The sequence below is a fragment of the Sinohyriopsis cumingii genome, chromosome 2 (genome assembly GCF_028554795.1).
Source record: "Sinohyriopsis cumingii isolate HCF-2022 chromosome 2, ASM2855479v2, whole genome shotgun sequence".
Taxonomy (NCBI): domain Eukaryota; kingdom Metazoa; phylum Mollusca; class Bivalvia; order Unionida; family Unionidae; genus Sinohyriopsis; species Sinohyriopsis cumingii.
The window spans coordinates 34,150,292-34,170,871 of NC_142962.1; the positions used below are offsets into that span (position 1 = coordinate 34,150,292).

The window sequence follows — 20,580 nt, forward strand, 5'->3', positions numbered from 1 at the left end:
TGATCGAAGATCATCTGTTCCAAGGACAGTTACCCAAACGTTTGATCGTTGGTATCGTCGAGAATACAGCCTTCAACGGAGCTGCCGAAAAAAATCCTTTCTACTTTCAACACTTTGGCGTGTCCAAAATCGAAGTCAGTCGCGATGGCAAAACCTTGTGTACCCGACCTTTTGAACCTGACTTTACCAAGAAGAATTACTTGAGATCGTACTTGTCCTTGTACGAAGCCACCGGACAGTTAGGAACCAATACCAGTCACGGCATTACGTACGAGGATTATGCAGGAGGCTACGCTTTGTGGGCTTTTGATTTCACTCCAGACCAAGGCAGCGACGAGGGACATTTCCACCCTATAAAATCCGGCTAGATTCGTGTGGAAATTCAGTTTAAAGACCGAGACCCTGATGAAACGGTGAACGTCATCCTGTATGCAGAATTCGATAATACCATAGAAATCAACAGTTTGAGAGAAGTTATTCTAGATTACTAGAAGCCATGGAAGACTGTTATCCCTCTTTACCTAGTGGAGAAACTTTGGACATGAAATGTGAGGAGACCGTGGAAAAAGAAGAAGTGTTCATGATGAAGTCAAGATGGCCAGAACAAGAACCCCATTTAGTCTCCTGTTTTGCCAAACACTTGGTGGAAAAAATGACGGAATTGATCAAGAAAAATTGTTATGGATGTCAAAACGATCATCCCAGTCAAATTCAACACGATAAATGCCTGATGCTGAGTCAAGAAGAAAAATTGGACGAGTATCTGGACGAAGCTTGGAGTCTCATCTCGGACAAAGACGTGTTGCACCAGTGGTATAAAGACTTGCGTGAACATTCTTGTCCACCATTAACCACTCAAGAGATCCATCGTATCGAAGCTCTCCTGAATCAGAGTGAGGAAACAGAACGAATAACCGTTTATTCGTCAGACATTTTCAAGCAAAAAGTCAGGATCGAATTGACGACTTATTATTACCTGTGAAGAAGAAGAAAAAAAACACACACAAATCAATGGATACCTGGGAACTTTATTACCTTTTGAACCACAGTTCGTATACGTCTTCTTGGAATCCTGTCGTATGTGCTAAAGATGAACTCCCTCATCGCAAACCTAAAGACCATCAAGCTTACGTGATCAACACGGACGAAAGTCATCTCCCAGGAACCCACTGGGTAGCCGTCTACTTTCCTCAAAAAGGATGTGTGGAATATTTTGATTCGTATGGATTGCCCCCTTTGGAAGACGATATCATCGACTTTATGAGAAGAAATGCTCAGACTACCCGATTCAATAATGTGAAATTACAAGGCACAGATTCCTTGGTGTGTGGACAATATTGTGTGTATTTTCTGCATCATCGCAGCCTGGGCTATTCCTTAGAACATTTAGTGACTCATTTTGATCCTCGTTCTTCTTCTAGAAACGATGTGAAAGTAGATCGATGGTTTTGTGACCATTATGCTTATCTTTTGTCTCAAGCTAGGAAACGTAGTGTCCATCAATGGCCTAATGATTTCCAACAGTGGAAATCACAACGTTGTCAGCCCTGTTTAAAGTAGATTGTCAATTGAGAAAAAAATGTTTGTGATTTGAAAAAATTGTTTGATGTTATATTGTTGGATTATTGTTAAAAATGTTAGAGTTGTTGTTTAGTGTTAAGTGATTTTTGAATAAAAAATGTTGTGTTTTGAAAAAAAATGCCTTTGTCTTTTGTTTAGCTATAAGAATGTTGGATTGATGCTCTTTAATTTCTTACTATCCCTCTCATGACACTCATTGAACGTTGCGACTCGAAAACCGTGGGGGATGTTTTCCTTCACGTCCGCGCTTTGACTTTAAGAACCGGGGTTGTTTCCAGTCTAACCATCCATTGTCGACTCATCCTCCTACGAAGATGTGCTCCAAACTAGCTAAACTCAACGAAGCCTACGTGAATTTGCATAGGGTCAGACACAGTCTGATACCGAAGCCAGAAGAAATAGAGAATGTGAGAATGTTAAAAGTCACTGAAGACCTGATAGAAGAGCTCTTCAGAGAAGAAATGAACAGAGAGAAAGAAGAATGGACGGAGAAGTACAGACTTCAGAGACAGCAGCAACAGCAGCAGCAACCTGAAGCTGACAGAGGCTTTGTCGATTGTCGTATCGACACCAAAGAGTTCTTCTTCTCTTTCCGAAGAAGCAGACCTATCGCCAGAAAGTCTATCCTCAGAGGACATCGCATTCTTAGAAACTAAAAAAGAATGCCATAGCAAACAAAAAAAAACAGCCCTTTTCAGGGCTACCCAATACTCTAGAAAAGAAATAACGATCGATTTGCCAATGTGTAGGTAGAGTAGTGTGAAAATAAACACTAGCTCTTTTTCTAAAAAATGTGAGGGTATGTGTTTGTGTGTTTGTGTTTGTAAGTGCTCAAGTAAGTTGGTATGGATAGTAGATTAAAATGATGTCTTTTTTGGTGTTTGAGGTGTATATTTGGGGTTAGATTGGATTGCTTTGCGTATGTGGATAGTCTATTGAGGTGATTTATGAAAAAAAATTTAAAATAGTGATGGGTAGCATAAAAAGTGAGTGAGTGTTTCTTTTAGGTCCGCGCGTTGTTTCTTTGGTCATGATCTAGGTAAGATCAATTTTATGTTTTTAGGGGGATGTTTTCCTTCACGTCCGCGCTTTCACTATAAATTGAAACTCGTTCGGCAGTCTAGCTACCCTTGTTGATTGATCAACACCAAAAATGAACACGAGACTGGCGAAACTGTTGGAACTTCATGTGCATCTGGAATATGCCAGGCGCCTGTTGAATGAACTGGCCGCGGAAGCCATTGTGGAAGACGGAAGGATGACAGAGGAGGAGGAAAGAAGAAATAAAGAAGAGGAGGAGAGAAAATACAAAGAAGAGGAGGAGGAGAGAAGAAACAAAGAAGAGGAGGAGGAAAAGGAGAGAAGAAGAAGAAGAAATTTCAGAATCCCAGAGAGCGAAAATTGGGATTCTGAAGCCACATATCCTGCCTCTGCTCTCTCCCCCCAAAAGGTAAAAAGTAACTGGGGGACAAGATGTGTATGTGGCGCCAGGCCTGGAAGGTGCCACCATTAACCAGGTGTCCATGAAGTTCCAAAAAAAACAGCCCTTTTCAGGGCTACCCAATACTCTAGAAAAGAAATAACGATCCATTTGCCAATGTGCGTAGGTAGAGTAGTGTGAATATAAACACTCTTTTTTAAAAAATGTGAGGGTATGTGTTTGTGTGTTAGTGTTTGTAAGAGCTCAGGTATGTTTGTGTGAATAGTAGATTATGGGTTTGTTTATTGTTTCTTAGCGTATGTGAAGAGTATAGTTTGGGTTTTATTATACGAAATGAGAAAGTAGGGGGATGTTTTCCTTCACGTCCGCGCGTTGTTGTTTTTGGTCATGATCTAGGTAAGATCAGTTTTATGTCTTAGGGGGATGTTTTCAATCACGTCCGCACTTTAACTATAAAGCTAACAGTTTAGCCATTAGAACCCATTCCATGGAATAAAGACAAAGAAAATGGTGGTAGCAACAGCGTTACTAAATCATTTGATAGGCATTTATTATTGGATAGTAGATGTTACGTTTGTCATGGAAAAGATAGAGAAAGAATTCAAATTAGAAAAGTGTCTCGACTGTTTCAATAATTTGAAGGAAGCAAAGGAGATAGTAACAGGAATGATGGAAGAAGAGGCAAAGAGACTTAGAGAATTGATTGACCCGCCTTATGTAAGAGTGGGAAGTTTAAAGGAAGCACTTGAAAATGTCATCGAAGTCAGGTGCTTCTTAGAAAAGATATTGAATAGGACGGAGTGGCGATATGTAAAATGGGGGTTGGACCAGCTGACAAAAACGGAAGAAGTAATGAGGAAAGTGATGACGGAAGAGGTAAAGAACATCAAAGAAAAGTGGACTAAGGAAAGAAAAGAAGAAGAAAATAGAAAGAGAAAAGAAAGCTTTGAGAAACTCAACAATAACTGGATACGAATACAGGAGAAATTCCGAGCTATGGGTCACCCGGACTGGATGCCTGAATCAGAAATAAAGAAGACAGGAATAATGGCAAAAGTTAGAAGATGGCTACAGAAGTGGAGGAAATAAAAGAAGAAGATAATGATGAAACCAAAGGCCCTTTTCAGGGCCAGCCATATTTCTCGAAAAGAGAATGACTTTTCAATTGCCTACCCCTTTTTTTAAATTTTTTTTTTTTTTTAAAAATTCCATGTTCAATTCCCCTTGTCCCTAGACAAGCCCAAACTCTATGTTAAATTCCCATTGTCCCTAGAGTGACCCAGCGTTTTTCTCCATGTTAAATTTCCATTGTCCCTAGAGTGACCCAGGGGTGTTTTTAATGCTAATTCCCATTGTCCCTAGGGTGACCCACCTTACTACTCATCATGTCAAATTCCAGTTCACATAATTCTGATACCAGGCCAACCAGTCCTGACACTAACCTCTTAATGCTGAGCGCCAAACGAGGCAGCTACAAGTACCATTTTTAAAATTATTTGGTATGACTCGGCCAGGTTCGACCCCGCGACCTTCCGCATCTGGGGTGGACGCTCTATTCACTTAGGCCACCGGAAATAATAATAATAATAATAATAGTGTGTGTGTGTGTGTGTGTGTGATTAGGATTTTTTACGTAGCTTTTAAAAATTTGTTTAGTCATATCGCTACCATGTCTGCAGTGTGGCAGTTGATAGTGATGTCTAGCACTGGGGCATCATGCCGCAGACACGTCGCATAATGTCCCACCCAGTCACATTATCCTGACACAAGGCCGACCAATCATTACTCGGCCGGGGTTCGAACCCACGAACTCCCGCTTCCGAAGCGGCCGCTCTAACCACTAGGCCACCGGAGCGGTAATATAATAATAATAACAACAACAATAATAATAATAATAATAATAATAATAATAACAATAATAACACTACTACTACTACAAATAATAATAATAATAATAATAATAATAATAATAATAATAATAACTATTATTGTCGTCGACCTATTTTTCCTCCTACTTAATTATAGTGTAAGGAATAAGAGTAATGTGTTGCAAGAGTAGTCAAAGCAAACACGCGATTCTTGTAGAACCATGTGAGTGATAAATATTTTCAATGCATTTTCTCCTGCTTGGAATGCTGGGGTAATAGGTTATGCGACTAGATTATTTATGACATCATTTCAAACCTTAATCACCAAATATGCAGTTTCTACATACTACATATGGGAATAAAATATGTTTAAACCATGATTTTCGTTTTGGATTTCCTTTTTCTGTCAGCGTGGATCGCAAGAGCAGCCTGAGATGAAGTGTAACATGTGGAATGGTCTGTTTTTTTAAATTTCTTACTTAGTCTTTTAGCCAATGTCATTGTCAGGTCATAGTAGCAATCGGAGGGACGTTTATCACTCTATGCTATTTTTCTTTTTCTTTAGACTATTTATTTTTTTTCTTCAATATTAAGTTTTTGTTAGCTTCCCGTAGGATTTTCAAATGCAGATGTGACCAACTTTCTCATTTACTAAAGCTTGGCACAAAACTACAATTATACAAGAACCGCTCAGGTGGCCTAGTGGTTAGAAATCCACTTCGGATGTGGGAGGTCGTGGGTTCGATTCCAGGCTGAGCCATACCAAAGACTTACAAAAATGGTACTAACAGCCGCCTCGCTTGGCGCTCAACATTAAGAGGTTAGTGTTAGGACTGGTCGGCCTGGTGTCAGGATAATGTGACTGGGTGGGACATCATGCTACATGTCTGCGGCATGTTGCACCAGTGCGAAACATTACTATAAACTGCCACACTGCAGACATCGTAGCGATATGACTGAAAAAATGTTAAAGCTCCTTTAAAATTCACCCCACCCCTCCTTATATAAGCAGACGGTTACTCTACGGTCAAGGTTTTCGTTCTCTAGACGAAAAAATTAATATGTAACAGGAAATTCAATCGTCTCTACAACTAAGATCGAGGTCCTTGGCCGCTTGCAACATAGATAACAAAAACAAAGTAATTGGAGTATGAATACAAATTGAGGTAGCTTTAATGACAATTTCGTTTTACATTCGAAGTAAGTACGAGAAAATGTATTAGAGACAATATTTAACTACTGATCCACTTGAGTTCATATATAAGATGGTACGTGTCTTGAACACATTGATGACCAGGCGTTTAAACCTCCCTCTCTCCAGCTCTGCTTATAGCACAAATATAATAATGCCAGGCTGATTCAGACCATGGCTAATTCAGCCCAGATTACGGACTGATTCCTCCCAAATGCCAGACCGATTTGGACCATGTGAAATATTTAGTTTCGTCTTGGATTTAAATTAGTCCTACAGTGTAAGACATAGTACATGTTGGTTTTGTTTAGTGCACCTTCCAGAACAAAAATATCCGGTGATGTGTCTTACGTCGTAGGACTAGGATTTAAATGTGACCTTTACTTTGTTTAAAACTATGATATATAACACACGTACCTGATTTATGTTATAGTGTACATCAATGTGGTCATGTATGCACATTTATTCAAGTTCAATTAAGTACTAATTGTTGATAAAAAACACAATACCAAAATTTTGTAACCAAAGTCTGTTCAGTCCTGATTGTTAAATGATCGACACCTTAAATGTCATCAAAAACTTATAGACTAAAATTATTGATCTCTTTGGAAGTTTAGTGTTAGCCTTGTATTATTGTCAAAGTCACACAGGTCATATATGCACATTTACTCACCTTAAATTAGATCTAAATTTTTGTTTTAAAATTTAATAACCAAAGTCTATTCAGTCCTGCTCTAATAATAATAATAATAATAATGATGAGGACTTTGTATAGCACCTAATCTTTAGAAGCTCTAAGCACTTTACAACATTTGACAACACCTATAATGTAAAAACATATATAATGATATGATTACAAAAACAAACATCATGAAATTAGAAAACATGAAAAACATGCTGAAAATATTTAAGGTAGGAAACATTATATCTTTAAGATTGTTCTTGCATTCGAAATAAGTGAGTTTTAAGAGCACTCTTGAATGGGATCACTGTCTTTGTGTCTTAAGTTCAGTGGGCAATTCATTCCATGTTGCTGGGCCCTGGTATACAAAAGAACGCTGTCCATATGACTTTGTTTTCATAGTGGGAATAAGTATACGATTGTCAGAAGAGGAGCCTAAGTATATTGCTGGTGTGTACACATGGGTGAGGTCAGATAGGTATCTTGGACTGGAGTCCATCAGTGAAACTCTGCACTTTAACTCTCATCAAGAAACTTCCAGATGAAAATTATTGATTTCTATGGACTTTTACAATGGTGGACAGATAATAAACTGTGTCTAGAAAAGAGCATGTCAGGTCTAATCATGACAATATAGGGTAGTATGAATTTGTTTATCAACATTGTGACATCACAGCGTTCGACATTCAGTTTTATTGTCATTCATCTGCAGCTTGTTACATGTTATCCATGATTTCCCATCAGAAATGCACCTCTCTACACCTTGGATGGTAGCATCAACTTCAGCTGGGTGGTTAGATTTTTTATTTTGGTGTCATCAGCATACAATTGGTGAGACACTGGCTGATGATTTATGACACTTGAGAGTGGCTGAGTGTATAGAATGAAGAGAACATGTCCAAGAACATACCCCCGCGGAACACCACAACATAGATTAACAGGGCTGGAGCGTATTTCATTTGCAGACACAATTTGTGTCCTGTTGGCCAAGTAGGACTTGAACCACAGTAAGGCTGTATCACGAATGCCAAATACATGCTGGAGACGGTGAAGTAATATATCATGGTCTGTAGTGTCAGATGCTGCAGACAAAGCAAGGAGAGTGAAGACTGTAATTTTTATGCTATCCAAAGCAGAGAGAAGGTCATTAACTACTTTTAGAAAAGTAGTTTCAGTACTGTGGCAAGGGCAATTTGCTGATTGTACATTGTTAAAAAGACTGTTTGAATTCAGATGAGATACAAGCTTGGATAGAACAACCTTTTCTAAGATTTGTTATATGAATGAGAGATTAGAAACTGAGCGGTAGTTCTTTAAATCATTTAAATCATTATTATCTAGTGTTGGTTTCTTCAGCAGAGGCTTTACAATGGCAGTTTTGAAAAATGATGGGAATTCCCCAGATAAGAGAGAGGTATTAATAACATCAGTTAGTGAAGGCAGTATTGGATCTAAGCATTCAAGCGCATTGATGTTGGAACTGGATCAATTTCACATGAAGTGCACTCTTCATCACGATTGTATGTATGAAATCCATAGAGACAGGTTCAAATGCTGCTAATGGTTGCCACTGAAATTCTGTATTGCAACTGTATGGTGACGACGAGTCAGCTGAAATTGTGTTGTCAAGCTTATCTCTAATGGTTTGTACTTTGTCACAGAAGAAATTTGCAAACATTATCAAACAGTAATGCCTATGGATTTAACTATGGTTTTTATTGTGTTATCTTCGCATTGTGTTTATCACCAAAAAGTTTTTTGTAAAGAGTTATTGATAATTAACACAATGGTATACTTTATGGATATTGTTGAATTTGTATTATGATTAAAAGCTTGACCCAGTAAACAAACTTATTTTCATTTCAACCCTTTTCATTTAAACCACATATTAAATTCATTAAATATTGGTTTTTGAAAAGGTATTTTATTATTTTAATATATACATAATAAAATGAAACTTCCATGTAATCAAAGATTACAAAGTTGTTTCAAGTGAGCATTATATTTTGTCTTCTAAAATGGTATTAAATTCAGCTTCATTGTTTGCAATGAAACTAGTAATAGTAAGCTTCTTTTGGTCTTTGTTTTTGTACAGTATACACTTTTAATAACAATGTGCATATAATTAAATAATACATTATAAATTCGAATAATGAAAATAGCTTAATGTGCTCTTTGTTTTTGCACAATGTTTATTTAGTATAAATATAAATATAACACTTTTTCAGTCATATCACTACGATGTCTGCAGTGTGGCAGTTTAAAGTGATGTCTAGCACTGTGACATCATGCCGCAGACATGTAGCATGATGTCCCACCCAGTCACATTATCCAGACACCAGGCTAACCAGTCCTAACACTAACCTCTTAATGCTGAGCATCAAGCGAGGCAGCTGTTAGTACCATTTTTAGAAGTCTTTGGTATGACTCGGCCGGGGTTTGAACCCATGACCTCATGCATCCAGGGCAGATGCTCTAACCACTAGGCCACCAGAGCGGTCACCCGGTAGGTTTTTTGTTGTTGTAAAATTATATATTATAATGATTAGTATATATAATGTACTAAGCACTTCAATTACTGAGAAAAACTGGCGATTTAGATGCACAAATCAATTTTGGGAAATTTTTATTTTTTAATTTTGTTTACCCTGGGGTGAAAAAAGTGGTAGGGTCAACAACAGAAAACACAGGTCAGCCAACTTTGAACATACATATATTTTTTTTGTTGCCTAAATCTAATAAGTGTATTAATATATCCAGACCAGTATATGTTGACAAAAACAGTATAACAAAAGCATTAACATATTCAGACCAATATATATTTATACATACATTACATACATACATAATACATACATACATACATACCTTCACACATAGGAGCCCTGAGTGGCCGAATGGTCTAAAGTGCTGACCGTTCCAGATTGCTGCCATCTCACCTCTCTTTGTGTGGGTTCGAGTCCAAGGCTCAGCTAGCGTGGGTACGTGGGAAAGCCACCAGTAGCTTCTTGTGGGTTGGTGGTTCTTCCCTGGGTTTTCCAGGGTTCTTTCTCCACCAGTTATACTGGCTGCCATGGATAGCCTATCTTGTGCTGAAAAATGGCGTTAAACCCTAGAACAACAACAACAACATTCACACATTCATATATACATACATAATACAGATAGACGGACATATGAACACGTGGTCATGCATTGGCCATGTTTTCAAATAATTTTCAGTTAGCAATTTGCATAAGAAGAATTGATTGATTATGAATTCATAAAAAAAAATAGCATATTGCACTTTAAAACAAAATATTTATAAAATATATTTCATCTTTCAACTGAGATGACACCACCATTTTCATTATAATGTTTTTAAATTTTAATTATTTTGAGATCCACAAGATGACCAGAATATTCATGTATGATATTAACATTTGATACTGTATTGAAATAAATCATGAATATGACAGGGTCCCAGTTTAATAGTATAGTATATACTGGTATGTGTTATCTAGGACTAATATTTTAGAGTAAAATGTACAGAATATTGATTAAATAAATCTAGCAGAAGCATCAACATACAGTACTCTATCCAATATATTTGGATGAAAAAAATTACTGCATGAGTACTAGTTTGATGACTTTTTTTTAAATGTTTAATAAATCAAAGTAAGCTGTTAAATTTTGCACAAAGATGAATAAGCTGCTTTGAAAATATGTCACTATTAAATTGGATTTCAAGATAAAGTTGTACATTATATTATTGTATTATATATAAGTGCATCATTTTTCACATTAAATTGAGGTTTTGTTTATCTATATTTTATGTTTGTCAGAGCTTACATCATTGCAACTCACATCCTCCATAATCCAGTGTTATTCCTGTGTCTAAATTTTAAGGGAACTGTAAACTTTCCTCATGGATTTAACTATTACCCCACAATCCAGTATAGTATGAAATAACAGTTGTGATTGGTTTAATTACTTTACTTACTATATTTCTTAGCTAAAGTTAGCCAGCAGAAGCAACTCTCATATGCTCTACGGCAAGTCGCCATATTTTTAGCACACCAATGAGATAGCATAATGCTAGATCATAGGCATAGAGCGTGTCAGGCCAAAGATGAAAGAAACAGCCACCACGTGTTGGTGTGTTGACAAAAGTCAGACTTTCATAAGTCTTGTTTCTTTAAGGGTTCCCTATAGACTGGCAGTATGTACTTGATTACTTAATCAGATAATGAGTTGCCAACATGTTGAGTACTGTGGCCTGTTACCATTAGTAATCACAACTATGGAATTATGTGGAGAGATTTTGGGCATTCTGCTATCGGTACACAGAGGGACAACGTTAAGATTCAAATGTTTGGCACTGAATAAAAATGTAATGTTCCATTGTAAATTTTTTAATGAACATTTTTGATTAATATTTTTCAGTTTCCCAAATGGACTATTACATTGGCAAATAAGGTTGCCCAGCATTTAATTTTAGTTGGCCGGAGCTACCAGGCAATGGATTTTCCTACCCAGATCTGAATGGAAATTATAAGCTTACAGCATCTTGTGTACTTTTCATTTCCAAAGGTGAAATTTATAGCTAAATATATCCAAAATCCCAGTTTATTTCCAAAAGTCCAACTCCAGAATAATGATGCAGACATTCCCATTTAAAATATATTGCTCATTTGACATTTATATTTTCTTTATGTGAAGGGTGATTTGTACCATTACCCAGGTGGTAGATGTTGCATGATCAAATGCTACAATTTGCTTAGTTACTGTGAGTCATAAAACGACTACACTTATAAGAAAAGTAATATTGTTTGGAAGATTATTAATGTTCAGTTTAATCTTTAGAGTCTTGTAGATTTTTATACCATCTTTTGTGGACAAAAAGTCCATGCTTATGCAGAAGGTCCAGACAGAATAAATCAGAATCTGTTGTTAAACATTCTTTTCTTCCAGTTTTATTTCAAGTGTGTTCATCATGCAATACAGTGTAGATAATAAATTAACAATACATTTATGTGTTCTTTATTTGATTTGAAAGTAAGACATTTGGTGTTATGGTGTTGGTTTAGTATTTAGACCATGAGTTCAATTAATTATTGAACATTTTACCACTACTCCTTCCATGACTACTCTGTATTTGGGTTAACTTCAATATATTTTGTTTGAACATGTGCAGTAACTGCAGGAGAATAAAGGGCCTTACAGTTCATTGGATTGATAATCTCTCGGTCCTTCATGGAATGAACATGTAAGCTATAAATAAACTTTGGATGCATGTGTACTACATCATGCATTGCTGATTGCATAGAAGTGTTGCTTTGGGGAAAACCAGCCAAGCTCAAATCAAGTACTGTTGTAACTGTTTTGTTCAAGAGAAAATTACGTATAATGTCTGCTCTGTTTTGAGGATGGCAGTAAAAACAAAGATGATACATAAATTGGTTTGCAGTATTTATTCTGATCAACAGTGACAATGGTTAGATTAGAAAGTGTTTCTGCTTGCTGCAAAGGCACATCAATGTTACAAATGTTGTACTTCCATGTATGCTTTATGGTTGACACATTTGACATCTTTACCCATATCAAATATCATTAATTGATGTGTTTAATAATATCCAAATAAAAAATCTGTTGTTTCGTTTTAAGAAATGGAAACTTTATTACAAATTAGTCCATTTTAAATGATGGTTTAAACACATGAAATTCCTGAATTGTGGAACACATTTTGATGTGTTTGTTTTTTTTGGACAAAAGAGCAGTGTTTGAGATACTAAAGGTTCACTCTTTTAACAATGCCTGATCTTCTGATCAGAGTTGTATTTAATCACTCATGTATCTATTACTAAACAATTAAATCACTCTTGCATCTATTAGTAAACAATTAAATCACTCTTGCATCTATTACTAAACAATTAAATCACTCTTGCATCTATTACTAAACAATTAAATCACTGTTGCATCTATTACTAAACAATTAAATCACTCTAGGATCTATTACTAAACAATTTAATCACTAGCATCTATTACTAAACAATTAAATCACTCTAGCATCTATTACTAAACAATTAAATCGCTCTAGCATCTATTACTAAACAATTAAATCGCTCTAGCATCTATTACTAAACAATTAAATCACTCTAGCATCTATTACTAAACAAATAAATCACTCTTCTATCTATTACTAAACAATTAAATCGCTCTAGCATCTATTACTAAACAATTAAATCACTCTAGCATATATTACTAAACAATTAAATCACTCTTGCATCTATTACTAAACAATTAAATCACTCTGGCATCTATTACTAAACCTTTAAATCACTCTAGCATATACTAATCAATTAAATCACTCTAGCATCCATTACTCACTCTAGCATCTATTACTAAACACATTCACTGTTCCCATATACATGTAATTGTGGTTGGTGAGAATATTCACCTGATGCAAGGAATATACATGTGCATACACAAAATGGAAATTTGTCAAACAGTAACATCAGTCTGTGTTATGTACTCAGTGCATCCAAATTTACATATTCTTCTTTGACTACTATACTCTATCAACAAAATTTTGTATTAGTTAATACAAAGTTTTCTTTTGATAAAAGTCTGTAAATTCACAAAAGAAAGCAAATTAAATTAAATTTGATGTTTCATACTGAATGGTTATATTCTTTCTTTCCAAATTTTTACAGATTTGTACAAAGTGTTTATGATTTTAATTAAGATTTTAATTAAATGGATTATGAATGAAATCTGTCCAGATGTCGAAATATATATATATATATATATATATATATATATATATATATATATATATATATATATATATATATAATAAACATATATATATTTATGTCTGTACATCATAATGACATCTTATTTCCAATTTTATTTTAGGGCTCATGGCTTTTTTAATATTTTGGTTGACCAGAAATATGTTTTGTGAGAGATACACTGCATATTCAACAATTTTAAGGTTGTATTTAACTTGAATTATATCTATTTAGATCAAAAGTAACATCTGAAGCAGAATAAATTGTAACTTAAATTGTGATAAGAAATTTTGTTTGTTTTATTCCTAATAGGTTTAACACAGTCCTAAAATTAAAATAAATTCTTTTACAGTTAACTTTTTATTATATTTTTTATATTGTAATTCAATTCTGATAGTGTTACATCTGCACTGTTATCATCACCTAAAAAATAAGAGCTGAAATTGAACCTATTCAGTCAAATACAATCATGAAGCATTCACTACTACTTTCGCTATTCTTAATAAGCAAATATAAATCAGATTTTTCACATAGCATATGTTCTTGCTTATAAGATGAGTCCAAATGCAAACTGAACAGACCCAGATCAGCCATTGCATAATGTGCCAGCAGATCTGGGTCTGTGCGGTTTGATAGGAGTAATCAGCAGAACAAACAACATATACCCTGATCTGTAGGTGTATTATGTAATGGTAGATCAAGATCTTTGTTATTTGCAGTTTGACCCAACTTATAAGTGAGTATATATAGTGTTACATTTGCAATATGTTAGATCAGAAGGACCTTGAACAAAGATTTAGACAGCATCTAAATTACTTGGCCATCACAGTCAGAATGTGCAGATTGTATACAATTACAATCTCTTTAATTTATTGACTGTCTTTCAAAGAGTAAAAAACAAAGTTTTTGTGTGCACACTTAAGGCATACAGAATGTTAATTGGACTGAAATCAGATTTTTTTTTGTCTGCTTGGTGGCTCGAAAGAAACTTTTGTTCTCATAAAAAAGAAAGATGTCCCTGAATTGAAGGTCATCCCCAAAACTCTACATTTCCTATCAGTGCATTGTCAGTATTCTTGAGGAGCATTATCAAATGCATTCTCCCAAAATTATATGGCATCATTGAAGAGCTGCTATAAATGATGGTTCAGCAGAGAACTGCATGTATGTAAGCTTGGGCAGCTGTGACATGGCTTTATTGTTTTTTAGTTATTTAAAAATCTCCATATAAAAGACCTTCTGGTGTACATTATTACCTTATTTACTGGGGAAATGACACTCTAGCTAATCAACCGTGCTACAAGTTTTGTCACCAAGCTGCTTCAGTTTGTGAGGAGCAATCGTTTTAGCATATGCTTTGAGTGGGGAATAAAGATGAGTTCAAGTGTTTGGTCACTCTGGTACTTTGCTAAATAACACATGTATCTGGGACTTGAATTACAGCTCTAATGTATGATTTTTTAAAAATCTTTTTCAGAACTCACTTGAAAATAAAAGATAATAAAGATAAAGTTGCAGAGTATTGGAATTTTTTTTTATTGAAATGATGTTTAAAAGTCAGCACAGTTGAAGATGAGAATATATTCCACACAGCAGTTAAACTGTCTTAGTCTTGTATTTTTATATTTTTCCTTGTAACAAAATATTTGTAAAGTTTCATTTCTGGAGTGAGTACCTTTTTTCTCAAAAACAAAACAAAAATCAATGCTCCCAAGCCCAGTTCAATGGCAGCCATTTTGTTAAACATATAAGTGAAAGCAGTTTCAATGTAAATAGTGAACCATGTCATTGGTACAGATTATTAATGCTGTTAAGTTTTCATGTGAATGAGTTACTGAAACATAAATTTAATAAATACCTTTTTTTCTTACTCAATTATACAAAAAGCCATTATATTTTCTTGTTCAAGTTGTTTTCCTTTTGTTTTTACTTGTTGCATCATCCCCATCTCAGAATGCAGCCCCAGGTGACTGAGTGGTCTGAGTTGCTTGCCTTTACAGATCACTGAGATTTTAACTGTCTGCGGGTTTGAGTCTCAGCTTGATCAGCGTGGGTATGTGAGAAAGCTTGCTTCCAGCGGTTTTCTGGGGATCTATATATAGCCTATGAGGTGTTGAAAAATGGCATTGAACCCACAAAATACAAACACCAGCTCCTTAGCACATTATTTATTTTCAGCTGCACTAAGCTTGCATGTCATAAAAATCAAAAGTACGTTCTCTGTTGGATGAAGACAAGAACAACAATACACAAGTTCATTTATGTACATTGGTTTCTTTCAGTTCCTTGCATACAAAACGAAATTCACAAGAACACATCAGGTTATCTAGAACCATTACTGTCATTGTAAATGGCAAATGCAGTAGGCTTTCTAACATAAATTTAGTTTTGTTGGCTTGAATATACAATTAGAACTTGTCTTAGCTAGCTGTTTAAAACAAGGTCTGGCCAACACTGTTGAATGGTTCAGTTCATTGAATATAACACATGACACTTCATTGCCAATGACATTAACTGTAAGCAGGTTCTTTTAAAATGTATGAAATGGTTTGTCAATGAAGATATGCCAGCAATTAAAATGAAAGAAATTATGTTGTTGGACATATTGTCAATGTTCTGTATTCATAACAGGAAATTATCAATATGGTATAATTAATATATATATATATATATATATATATATATATATATATATATATATATATATATATATATATATATATATATATATATATATATATATATATATATATATATTATGTTAGACATCAGGACAAATTTCATTAATTTCCCTTGAGTCCAACATCATAGCTATGTTAGCCAATCATTCTAGCAGTACCCGTCATTCAAGTTTTGAAGCATTTCAACAATAACAAATTATTGCCTCTTCACTTTTAAAATATTCGACAAGTGTTGGGTGATGTGATGAAAACAAGCTAAAGAGCAAAAGAATAGTTTCAATTTGATAGAGTTTTGGACTTTGTTGACTTCATTAGATTGTTTTATTGAGCTGTGAAATATGACAGTGACCAACACAAACTATTGAAGACTAATATCTATATTTCATTGAATAATAAAATAATGTATTTAGTAAAACAAAGCCAGTATATATTTTATTACTTTACATGTATACTGTTCATGTAAATATATCGTCACATGAACCCAATATGCATACATGTGTGTTGTTTTGCAAAGCTAAAATATGTTTGAGGAGACCAGTTCAGCCAATCAAATTCAGAATTATTTTTATGAAAGTAACGAAAATATAAAACTGCATGCAGTATTGGTTGGCAGATGTACTGTGATAATAGCAAGGTCCTTGTTGGTAAAATTCAAAATTAACTCTAATGATAGAGCTATTCTCAGTGGGGAGAACGTACTTTCTTATCATTGGTTAAACAAAAAAATTGATACTATTAGTAATTTTATTCATGTACAGGTATTGAATTTATGAATAATTATCAGCATTTAGTTGGAGGCATGCATTTCTCTAAAAAATAAAATCCAAAATACAGTTGTCCTTGGTCCTTTTGTGCTTTAGCGGTTCTTTCTCCATATTGAATGGTTTTAGGATTGTTTATGTTTACTGTAATCCAGCCAGCAGGTCTGCTTGATACAAATTACATCTTCCAGTAATGGTTTTGTTGAACTTGTAGTTGTCTTTGCTTATTTACCATACTTATTCCAGGCTACAATGTTGGATTTTGAAAGTGGAAGTCCAAAGCCATATTTCTCCAGAAACTTGGAACTCAGTATTTATAAAACTGGAGGCCAGAGTTAACAAACTGAGAGTCTGGGATATGAAACTGAAGGTACTGGAATCAATAACTCTTGCTAAAGAGAACTCTGAAAAGTCAGTGTTTTAAGCGGCTGAATTCAACAATTTAGTTACTGCCAAACTGGGAAGGCATGAGTTTGTGCTCAGTGTACTCTAGTGCTTTGCATCAGTTTTTGTTTGTTGAGAAACGTAATACTTGATTATTTCCAGCTAAGATTATCAATAATTGAATAGTTAGAATAATCTTTGACTAAATATTATGTATACTTGCTTACAAGTCAAGTCAAATTGCTTACTGCACAGACTTACATCTGCCATAGCACAATGCATTGGCAGATCTTGTTCTCTGCAGTTTACTGGGAGTAATCAGAAGAACAAACAACATAGACCCTGATATGCCAGTGCCTTACATGACAGCAGATCAGGGTTTGTGTTGTTTTCTGTTTGACTCTAATCATACTTGAGTATATATTGTTCTTTGTCTATAAACATGTACAAACCTCTGTTCTTTTTTGTCTTGAGTTATAAAAAAAAAATTTCATTTTAAATTATACAGATTTCTATTAAACTGAATCATTTTGCTCTCTATTCAGTTCTTTTGATTTATCCTTTCAGTTTGTCAGCCATGTAAAAAATGACAAGTGTCTTGCTGGCGTGTCGTTGCCTAAGATTACAGGCAGGTTTTAGGCATCTGTGGCAGCACAAAAGGTAAAAATGTAACTTTTTGAGCAGATTTTACTCTACAGTGAAGTGGGTTTCAAAGCTATAAAATGCTTATTTATTTTCATGTACTAGGGTAATTCATATACATGGGGGCAAGTTTATAGATCTAGTAGGGGTGTATAGGAAAGCAATCCTTATTTATTCTAAGTGAATCCAATCAAAGTTTGATTCTTAATAACTCTGTATTTCCAGTTAGTTACATACGTGGAAGAAGCTGTTTGGTCAGCACTTGCACAGTGGGAAAAAAATGGATTTTGTTTGTTTATATTCTTAAAGGCTTTAGTTTTACACCTTTGGAAAATGTGAAACATAGCTAGTTTTCACAGATTGTAATCTCATTGTATGATACATTGACTGAACTAATTTGAAATTTTATGAAGTAAAAAACTGGACCAGAGATCATATCTTGTAAAGTAAATAGAAAATCTATTACTCAGTGGCATTTAAAAGTCTAGCCTTTATCGTTTTTTGGTAAAAACATAATTATGGGGTGGTGATAAACTGTAGTGACACAACAGACCTGGTACAAATTAACATATAACACCTGAAATCATTGCTAGGGTTTCTTGTGTCAGTGTGCAAATGCATGCATGCAAATTTTGTCATGTCCTTTCAGGTGTTTAGTATCTTCTCCAGTGAAATTTGAGGTCAAAACAAACAGCAAAGTAGTCTTAGGATTGTTGCTCAAAGACCATCTCAAGTTTTGTTGATCAGTATAATACAAGTTTCATAGTACTGACTAGTAACACAAAAAAGGTATGTATCTTCATAGTAGGATTCAAAAAAAAAATCAATTTAAATGCATAATGTCACCAGAAAATATACAAATTTATTTTGCAATTTTTCAGAGTTATTGCAAAGACTCATTATGAAGTCCTTGGGGTGTCAAGAAAGGCAACCCAAGATGAAATTAAGGCAGCCTACATTAATCTTTCAAAGCAAGTAAGTAAGGGTTGTTTTCGATGAGGTTTATCCATTCTCATGTTTGCCTAATTAGCTGTTTATATAAGCATATTGGAGATGCATTTTGATAGGTCATGACTATTGCTCCATCCATCCACACAGTCCGTCCATCCCTCCCTCCCTCCATCAAAAGTACAGCCTCTTGGAAATGAAAGCCATCCTCAAAGCCCTCCACATGTAGTTGGAACATATCTATGAAAACACTTTCCTGATATGTCAGACAATTCGGTTGTGGTGATGTACCTCTGCAATAGTGGAACAATCACCAGACCTTTGCCCCACAGTAGGAGAATACCTTCATGGGTACTCCCAATATCAAGTAATACTCAAGTCCAAAACATTCCTGGCCAGCTTGGAGTCCTGACTGACTCATTGCCAAGAGAAGACAACTGCTTCTTACAGAGTTATCCCTCCATGAACCTTCCATCAGTTTTCTGCATTTTGGGGCAATCCTGTGCATGACATTTATTTTGCATTTGTCATCACTCCTTTCATGGATGGTCATGTCTGCATTGGGTTTTCACTGAAAGACTTCTTATGATGTCTTGCTTGTCCTAAATGAAAATGGTGCCAGTCTGACATCCATTACGGCTGCTAGGGTTGTGATCTTAAACATGTTATCGCTACTCTTACTGAACAGATATTCATATCAGAAGGTTTTTTTTACTAAAAGACTTATTATGATGTTTAGCTGGTCCTAAAAAAAAATGATGCCAATCTGATATCCAATATAGCCACCATGGCAGCCATCTGAAAAATCTTGTTACCACAACTCTATAAGAACAGAAAGCCATAATTATTTTGAATTTTCACCAGAAACTTCTTATGAAGTTCATTTGGTTTAAATGAAAATGGTGCTGATCGGACATCCTGTTTGGCTTTATTTTGAATTTTCACCAGGAACTTCTTATGAAGTTCATTTGGTTTAAATGAAAATGGTGCTGATCGGACATCCTGTTTGGCTTTATTTTGCATTGTCACCAGGAACTTCTTATGAAGTTCATTTGGTTTAAATGAAAATGGTGCTGATCGGACATCCTGTTTGGCATTCGTCTTGAAAATGTTGTTATTGCTACTCCTGAATGAAATGCCATATCTTGAAAATATTGTTTATCGCAATTTCTCTCCAAATGGATGTCTATGTCACCATGGGGTTTTGAGCAGTAGACCAACATGATACCTGGTTGGTCCTGAATGAAGTGGTGCCAGTCATGCATTCAGTATGGCTGCCATGACAACTGTTTTAAAAATCAAATCTTGCTGCCACTACCCCCCTCCATGGATGATGATTATAACATTGGGTTTTCTCCAAAAGACTTGTAATGATATCCACTTTGTTGCAAATGAAAATGGTACAAGCTGACATATTTTGTTGCTGGAGAATTACAGAGATAGTTTCAACTCCTGACAGTTAAAAGAAGAAATGGTCTTATCTTGAATTCTTGTAAATTCTTTTCCCCCAGTAGAGCATCAGTCCCTTCATAAGACTCTTGTTTTTTAATTATCAGTAGATGGTAGTAAATGTTACAATGAATTGATAAGACAGTGAGAATGTTCACACGACATTGAGATGTAA

General features: G+C 35.0%; 1 protein-coding gene across 9 annotated transcripts in view; it reads left to right on the forward strand.

Moving 5' to 3' along the window:
* The first annotated feature begins 5,958 nt into the window (after nt 1–5,958).
* The window catches only part of LOC149804602 (uncharacterized), a 60,801-nt gene continuing 46,179 nt past the window's right edge, over nt 5,959–20,580 (forward strand). The window contains exons 1-5 of one of the 9 annotated variants that reach the window (XM_089942203.1): nt 5,982–6,090; nt 11,190–11,336; nt 11,941–12,012; nt 17,934–18,026; nt 18,890–18,983. In XM_089942203.1, the coding sequence (XP_089798329.1) occupies nt 17,953–18,026; nt 18,890–18,983 (168 nt within the window). In that variant the 5' untranslated portion in view covers nt 5,982–6,090; nt 11,190–11,336; nt 11,941–12,012; nt 17,934–17,952. Of the gene's footprint in view, nt 6,091–6,213; nt 6,363–11,189; nt 11,337–11,940; nt 12,013–17,228; nt 17,353–17,933; nt 18,027–18,889; nt 18,984–20,580 lie in introns of those variants that run through there. The other 8 variants (XM_089942195.1, XM_089942248.1, XM_089942212.1 and 5 more) reach the window with 8 other exon arrangements.